The sequence below is a fragment of the Indicator indicator genome, chromosome 22 (assembly GCF_027791375.1).
Source record: "Indicator indicator isolate 239-I01 chromosome 22, UM_Iind_1.1, whole genome shotgun sequence".
NCBI lineage: Eukaryota > Metazoa > Chordata > Aves > Piciformes > Indicatoridae > Indicator > Indicator indicator.
This window is the reverse complement of record NC_072031.1, coordinates 2,794,710-2,803,832: the sequence shown is the minus strand read 5'-3', so window position 1 is coordinate 2,803,832 and position 9,123 is coordinate 2,794,710. Positions and strand designations below refer to the sequence as shown.

Here is a 9,123-nt window from a genome sequence, read left to right as displayed (position 1 = left end):
CTACATAGCTCCAAGACCTCTGCGGAGTACTCAGAGAGGCTTAAAATGCATCTTGTATCCTTTCAGTTCAGGCAATAGCCTTGAACTGGATTGATTTAGAAAGGACAAATTGAAATTAAGGACTGAGTTCTATGAACAGATTGCTTAAGGAAAAGTCCACCAAAAAAAAAACCAGGTCTTGCAGGGAAGTGCGTGAAAGAGTCCAGTGCAGAGCCACAAGGATAATGGTGTGGAACATCTTCCTTATGAGGAAAGGCTGAGGGAGCTGGGGCTCTTTTGCTTGGAGGAGACTGAGGGGTGACCTCATTCATGTTTATAAAGATGTGAAGGGCAGTGTTGGGAGGACAGAGCCAGGCTCTGCTCAGTGATGTCCAATGACAAGACAAGGGGCAACGGGTGCAAGCTGGAGCAGAGGTTGAGCAATGGGTGCAAGCAAGTTCCATGTGAACATATGGAAGAACTTTTTCACTGTGAGGGTGACAGAGCAGGCTGCCCAGAGAGGACGTGGAGTCTCCATCTCTGGAGACATTCAAAACCCACCTGGATGTGTCCAAGTGTGACTTGCTCTAGGTGATGATCCTGCTCTGGCAGGTGGGTTGGACTTGATGATCTTCCAACCCCTAACATTCTGTAATTCTGTGTGCCCAGAACACAGTTTCATAAATCACAAAACTTACAAATCTGTATAGCAATGCTGAGAACACAGTTCCACCAGGAAAATGCTTTTCTGGGGATGAAAATCATTTTTAATAAACCATCAAAAAAGCCTCTATCCTTAGACAAACATCTTCTATTTTCTCATGTCCCTGTCATGTTAGCTGTTCAGCAGTGATCTTCCACAATTCCTGTAGGAGTAGAAAAAGTAAATACAGGTGTTTTCTGAGATCAGTGGGTCACAATTATGAGAAAGTTCAATATGCTCACTTGAAGAGAACTTTAATATACCCTCTAAACCTCCATCTATAGATAGAATCCATCTGTGGACAGATACTAAATCCATCTGTGTAATCTAGAATCATCAAATTATCTTTAAGGCAGAGCAATAGGATTTAATTCTTCATTCTTGGGGCATAATTTTGTAAAAGTTACTAAATACTGTATTATCTTGTAATACTGTAATATTTTGTAAAAAATACTAAAAAAAGTAAATAATTTGTTTTTAAATTAATTTCATTAGTCTGCATAACCTTCTGCAGTATTTTGACTGATAATCTTGCTCTTTTTCATAGCCTATGTTGACAAATACTTTCACTAATGCTAGTAAAAATGCAGATGCAAACACAATTTACTGAGGAATCAAGGTTTCACAAATGCATGTCTTACACACACACTCTTCTCAATTTGCTGGACAATGAAAACAAAAAACACACCACTTTTTATGTGGAATAAACTTGCCTATCTATTATGTTATATAAAAATATTACTAAGAAGACTATCACATACTCTTCACCACAACATCTTGAATTGTGGCAATATACTTCATGAGAAATAAAAAACTCAGGTGTTTAAAAAAATGCATATAGTTCAAAGAGTAGTAGCCTTCCCTTCCATAAAAAGGCTAGGGCCTACAAGAAGGATGGAGAGAGACTGTTTACAAAGGCCTGCAGTGATAAGACGAGGGCCAATGGCTTTAAACTAGAGAAGAGCAGATTTAGATTGGATGTTATGAACAAGTTCTTTACTATAAGGGTAGTGGAACACTGGAACAGGTTGCCCAGGGAGGTATTTGAGGCCCCATTCCTGGAGATGTTCAACGTGAGGCTTGACAAGGCTCTGGGCAACCTGATCTAGTTGAGGATGCCCCTGCTGACTGCAGAGGGGGTTGGACTAGATGACCTTTGGAAGTCCCCTCCAACCCAGATCATTCTACGATTCTATGATTTATGTATAAGCCAGGTTACATTTATGCACTTGTAAAGCTTATTTTAAAGTTTGGTCTGCATGTTTTATGCCTGAAGGTATCAGCACTAAATAAAACAAATCAATCTCATAAAGTAGCTGTGGCCCTTGTAAGGGTGCTATGCATACATACTGCAGAAGACACAGCAGTAATGGTGACTACAGGAACATCCAATTCTTGGTAGCAGATTTGCAATCCGGTACAAGATTTGTGAATTCTCTAAAAGGATCTGTTAGACTGTATTGTCCTGGAAGCTAGCAAGCTATTAGCTACCCTACATGTGAGGTTGTTCAGCCTAAAGAAGACTCCAGGGGAACCTTATAGCTGCCTTCCGTTACTTGACAGGATCCTACAGGAAAGCTGCAGAGGGACTTTTCACAAGGGTGTCTAGGGACAGGACAAGGGAGAATGGTTTGAAGCTGAGGAAGAGTAAGTTTAGACTGGATCTTAGGAAGAAGTTCTTCAGTAAGAGGGTGGTGGAATTCTGGAATAGGTTGCTCATGGAGGCTGTGGATGCCCTGTCCTTGGGGGTGTTCAAGGCCAGGTTGGACGAGGCCATGAGAAGCTGAGTCTAGTTGAGAGATGTCCCTGCCCATGGTGGGGAGGTTGGAGTACATAATCTCTAAGGTCTCTTCCAACCTGAGCCATTCTTTGATTCTATGATATTTGTAAGAGCAGATAATTGTAAAAAAGCTAAAATAGAGAAAGAGAATTGTAAGTGCATGGGATGTAATGAGATAACTACAAATAATAAACCTGACATGTTCCTGGATAACAGAAGTTTACAGCTAATTGACTTCATCATAGATACTAGAACATTATTTCCTGAACTCTGAACTGGGAAAGGCATTACTGAAAGTATGAAATGAAAGCTCTTCTACAAGCAAATAAACAAGGAGAGATACTGGCCCCATTTTCTAGTCACTGGCAAAAATTGTGTTTACAAAGTAATGGAGATTGTTTCTTAATCTTTGAGGAAATGAGCACACCTAAGCCACTGCACTGCTGCTGACAGGTAAGGGTCCCTTCATCCATCTAGTAGTATAGATTATGTAGGCACAAACTAGAATCCTTTCAAAACAGCAAAAAGCTAAATGGAAATAAAAGATAATGCTTATTCTCCTTACCCTGTACTAACAGCTGAAAACTGATCAGAGATGGTTAGCCCAACACATTACATTTTCTGTAATGAACCCCACTTACCAACTGCTCAATTCGTTCATAAATAAGAGCTTGGCAGAAATCAACCTTAATGGGCTCTGCAGTGTATTTAATTTTGCTGTCTTGGAGGTTCTCCAAATCATTTAGAGCACTTCTAAAATGACTGTAGGCTTCACACGTAACATCCATATGTCTTAAAGTGAAGTTCAGCCTGGCAAGAGAATATTTAATTTAAAATGAGTCTCCTATACTGGCATCTCCAACAGCTTTCCTCAGCTAATGGAAAACGTGGGACATCTCAGTGTCATTAACTAACTTTCATAGCTGTAAAAAGGACATCCCCTGCTCCTGTTACTCCTGCAAAGTGGACAAGACTTATGTCAGCGTCAATACACAGTAATTCTTGGATGAATCTTTCCATTGATTTTAAGGCACTTTGCTGCAAGAGAATTATTGGCTTGACTCCCTGGACAAACACCTGCAACAAATCATATGAAGAGCTATTGCTTATGAATCTCCAGAGATTTAAGCAAAGCCTATTACATATTAGTTTATGGGGCCTCCAACTCATGACTACTTCAAAATACTCAATACTTCCTTAAAAGAAAACACAAGATAAATTATTACAGAGGTAGTCAAGCTGGGAAATACATACCCTAATTCTAAGCCACTTCTATGGCTGCCACTACTCTATGCCTGCAAAAACACATAGCAAATATTGTCAGGCATTACAGAACACATCGATCCAGCCACCTACTTATCCTGATTTGCACAGAGGTTATCTGAAGCATGACAAAAGTCAAAGAGAAAAAGAGCTGAACTCCTGTGGAAGTCAAATTCTGAATGGATGAAAATTAAGCATATACAAAACTAACTGCTTGTCCCAAGCACCTACTGCAGCCTGAGATCAACTGACACAAAGATAATTGGAAGCTGACCTTCAATCAAAGCAGATCTTTCTTCCAAATAAAGTAAGTATGTAAAGGTTTTAGTGTTTTTTATTGTAAGTTCTTGGCAATACTCACCTCTTTTCTAATGCTAGGTAAACTGTGCAAGAATTTCTCAAGTTGTGCGTGATTCTATACAGCGTTCTGAACAAGGCATCTGTCAGGTCATCATCATAGAACACTAGGAAAAAAATATCAAAAGCATAGAAGAGGTGTCTTTAAGTGTATTATTTACTCAAGCCTCAGGTATGAAACAACAACAGGCCTTAGTTTGATTTTGCTAATCCATCAAGTCACTATGTTAACTAAATCCTAGTGTATATTTTTAATAGCAACAACTGACCCTGTAATAGTATCCACTGCAGCTATTTATGTCAAGCTTTCGTCAATGATTTTTCCCCTGTCAATGGGAATCATTTTTGTCAGACAACTTAGAAAACTTTAACTTTCCCTCAGCCTGGAAATACCTTACAGCAAAGCTAAAAAAGGATATCACAATGCATATGGCTTCATCTCTTACAAAAAAGGCAGTAATTAGTATGTCACTATAACTGTAGCTCCTTGGAAAGCAGTCTTACAAAACCTTTCAATATCATAACTAAATCAATCCTATTTTTATTTATATATCAAAACAACAATAGAGATAAGCTAGCCTGTCAGTTTGCAGTCTTTCACTTAAGCAGGGAAAAAAAATAAGACAGATATCCAAAGGCACAGACTCTGTGCCTTTGTGTTTTTCACATTATAGTATATGACCACCCATTTAGCAGTATCTGCATAGAGGTTAACTGAGGCAAGACAAAGGCAGGACAACAAAACTCCTCTGAAAGTCAAATTCCTCACTAATTGTGACTATTTTCTTTGAATAATTTATTTAGTTACAAATAATTACCACACCAAAGGAAAGGAAAAGCTAGTACTTTTCAACATGTGTTCTCCTATTGCTAATTCAGGATGTAAAGAGAATTGTTTAAAAAAATTAAAATACTTGTAAGGCAGAGCTGTGAGAAATCAAGCAAGGGTCTGACCCATTAGATTTTAAAAGCAAACTAGGTATATTTAAATTATTACTCAAAATGCAAGTTTTTGATTTAAAAGCTTAGTGTTTATATTTTCCTACCATCAGCTGCCATTATCACAGTACAGTGGTCATGCAAATCAGCAATCTCTTCTTCAGACCAGTTATAAGGAGCTTCAGGATCTGTAATAAAGAGCATGGCTTTGGTGTATGTGATGGTGTCAAATGATTGTCAGCTGGCAAAAAGGAATTCAACTCCTGTGGTCAACTGCCACTCCATAAATGGAGCATCCCATTGAGGGTGACTCAAAACCTCCCTCTATCCATTCTCTGAAGTTCCCTGCTATCCTTTGCTTTCTATGTATTATATCCAGACCTTCCAAGGCTCACTGGCAGAAGGAAGTTTTCTTCAGAGTTTACAACCAATTACTACCCTATAGTGAGATCACACATTTAACTAGACTAAGATAAATATACTCCTTTAAATAAAAATAACAAATGCATCCTCTTGTAAATTTTGATTAAGCTTCCTACTTCATGATGTTTTTTAAAAACTTAGACTTTGTTAAAATATAGAACCTTCCCCTGTAAGTCTAAAATATACAGAGCCTTTTCAACTGGCAGTATCCAGTATTTTCATTAATCAGAAATTTCCTGATGGCTTGAAAGGGTGAAAAACCCAAAATACTTAACCCTATGTGGAAGAACCCACTATAATCACCTACCAGTGCAGAATTCATCTTTCAGCCAGTCCAGCTCTTTTACTTTGACTTCCCCTCCTATGGGTGAAGAAAGATCACATCAGTCATAAATGGCTTTTCAATAGAATCAAAGATCTTCACTTACACAAGTGATGAAGGTCTATCATGAGGACAAATACTGTACTTACTGTACAAACCCAGTTACCCACTCACATGAGAACAGAATAGAACGTACATTCTCTTTTACACGTCCCACCTGCAAAATACTTCTCCTTTCCAGTTATACCTCTGTAATTTACACTGTTTGTGTGACTCTGGATATTTGTTTATGTGACATCTGGTTATTTGTGATCCTCCCAAGTACATCAGTAAAACTCACAGATTGGCTGTATAGGAACTACAGCTGGTCTTAAGCGATAGGCAGAAAAATAGTAAATATTTTGCTCTTCTCAAAAGGAAGTTGGTCCAGTATGGACCACATATAGGTATCTTGCATCTTTCTTTTTAAATGAGTCATTTTTAACCAAGGCAAAAATTTACTTGTGAATACGCTAGATAGTCAATGACTCTGCTGTCTAATCCCAAAGTTCACATATAGGTGATTGCACAAACACTGACTGCAATGAACTTACTTCCCAGCTCCATCAGGTGTTTGTTCAATGCAACGTTTTGCTCACACATGGCCAGAAGATCTTCACCAACATCTGGAAACAAGTAACAATGATATTCAAAAGAAGAATAATTTGCATGGGTCATGCATGCCTCTGACCTCTCAGAGTAAAATACTCTAAAAGTTTCTACAGGCTGATGAGACTAAGGGAGATTCAGAGCAGGTCTATCCACTTATGATTGCTTCCCTAGTATCCTTCTTGCTTTTGTCTTTCAATACTAAGTTCTGAGCCACCCCTGAAGAAAGAAATCAGATCTCTATACTACCTATGTTAATCTAGGTACACTATCTTGAGTTCACATCAATGGATCTTTTCACAAAGTTTTATGAAAATATTTAACTGGAATAACTGCCTCACCTGTGCAATAAACTCTTTTGGCAACTGTTCCCATGATAATGCTTGTGATTCCAGTGCCACCTCCAAGCTCTAGCACTGAGCAACACCTGAATGCATCTCGTTTAAACACAATGTAATCAGCAAGAAGAAAGGCTGCACGCCAGACCTGTGGAGCGGAGCAGCAGTTAAAATTGAGGAAATGTTGAAGCACAATTCATTAACACAAGGCAGAATACATACTTGTTTACCAACATCTTCTAAGGGTGTTGCCATAGTATGTTCTGTGAAAATGAAAGTAAAGCAGAAAGAATTACCTCAAAATGTTGTTCAAGTTCCCTATGGGCAAATTTGAAAATCAAATCATGTTTCCATTTCAAATACAGAACTCAACGTGCGAACCCCACTCTAACCAAGGAGCACTGAGTTCCCCAGGGTATACTACTATCTGAATCACTTTGGAGAAAAAAGGGACATTAAGAAAATATTGATCACACTCTTAACCTTATTATGTCCTTTCACTTAAAAACTGCTATTCCATTTCTGAAGAAAACCTTTTTTTTTCTTTTGTTTGACATGAACACACTTACTCCATTTCCTCTTGACTGTAAGGCTACTATTTACCTATTTTAACAGCATCACTGCAAGTGCATTTTTGTTTGTCTTCAAAAGCATCTTCTTCCCCTTTCATTAGAATTACAGGACACACTCTATCCCTCAAAAGATCTTCTGCTTCTAAATCAGAGGCACTTCGAGGTCTTCTGACCACTTCCAAGTCTCCATCATCATCTAGCAGAGCTTCTACTTCACTATTTAATTCTCTTTCTTTTAGATTATTTCTGTCCTCATCACACAGCTCATCTCCACTTCTGTACTGGTATTCTCTTTCTGTTGTAGCTTCTCTCTTGTGTTTCTCAGATGCCAAATCTTCTGTGTTCCAAAGGAGTGTGAAATATGACAGAAATACTGTAAGACACATAGGTGGAAGGGCAAATTAAACAGCAGGTAATAATAGAATCTATGTTCAGCTTCCACATGCGTTTTGGTATGCATTTCACATAACAAAAATCTAGAGGATAAAAAAATGAAATATAGTTTCATTTGCTACCAAAATATTTCTGTTATTACATTTTATCAGTAGAAATAAATTAAGTACTTTCACTATCTACCATCTATACAGATTTACATCTGATTGAGTAACATTTGTTTCAACAGTTGGCTGGAGGGATGGTTTCTTACATTCTCCAAAAGCAATTGATATTGTAGCTAAACGAACAAATAAATAAAAACAACTAAACCTGCAAACAAGTTAATTTGGTTGCTTCTTCTCAGAAAGATATTTTAAATTTCTTTTTTTAAGAAAGGATGTCTCCAAATTCTACACAGCTTTAATTTCTGAAATTAATTTCATCAGGAAAAATCAAGCCAGCCCTCTTCCTAAAGGCTGAGAAGGAAGTGTTTCTGCTTCTAACTGGAATAAAATATGTCATGATTAATATCAACCATTTAAAGGAGGATTCAGACATTACAAGTATATGAATACACTTAAAATACATCTCTATCAGTCCAAACATCCATTACCTGGTTGTCCAACTGCATTTAATCGTACCATGAGACGTCTTTTGTTTGGACAGTGTAAGTGCACGTCAGAAAGTACAGTGTCACTTTTAAACGTGGGGTTATCCATCTCCTTCTCTGTTATATCTACCATGATGTGTTGATGCCAGGAACATCTACAGTACCCAGAGGCCCCTTATGAAGTGCTATGATTTGACACTCTTCTGTTGACAGGCATCCAGTAAGTTTTGCTCAGCAAGATAACCAGAAGACCTCAGGCAAGAAGTGTGATCATGCAAGCTCCACCATGCTCCAATAAGATGGGAAGTTGCACATCAAGGTATTCAACCTACAATCAAATACAGAAAGCTTTTAGTGACATCCCGACACTGTTGGAACATCACTCCAGCCAATATTTTAGAAGATAAAAATCAGATGACGGTGTCCAGTAAAGTTGCAGTGCTCCCAGTGCAGTGCTTTTACAGAGCTCAAAAAAAGAAATCACCAAATACGTAACTGCTAGCAGCTCACTGGCAGACACTGCCTATTGTGGGAAGAACTACTAATTTGTTTGTGTTAAAAACAACTCACTCTGGGAAGAAAAAAACCAAACCAAAAAACAACAACAGATTTCACCATGAATGCACAGACTTACAATGCTAAGCAAAAGGTCTTCCAAGGAACAGAAGGCCTTCACCATTTTAAGGGATGTTCTTCATACAAATCTCTGAATTTCCGCAGAAATGGACACCATTACCTAATCTACTGTCATGGGTTAGCCCTCCAGGCTTGTAAAAGGAGTATCTGCTTTTCCTGAAGAAAATTCAGCTCCTTT

General features: G+C 38.1%; 1 protein-coding gene across 1 annotated transcript; it reads right to left on the bottom strand.

Moving 5' to 3' along the window:
* Window positions 1-809: 809 nt before the first annotated feature.
* On the bottom strand, window positions 810-8,466 carry METTL22 (methyltransferase 22, Kin17 lysine). The gene is made up of 10 exons (XM_054391249.1): window positions 8,313-8,466; window positions 7,356-7,697; window positions 6,975-7,015; window positions 6,756-6,900; window positions 6,360-6,431; window positions 5,752-5,805; window positions 5,129-5,209; window positions 4,087-4,189; window positions 3,104-3,272; window positions 810-845 (listed from the first exon to the last, which is right to left on the bottom strand). The coding sequence occupies exons 1-10, from the start codon at window positions 8,440-8,442 to the stop codon at window positions 810-812; spliced, it is 1,173 nt and encodes a 390-aa protein (XP_054247224.1). The 5' UTR covers window positions 8,443-8,466.
* Window positions 8,467-9,123: the final 657 nt, after the last annotated feature.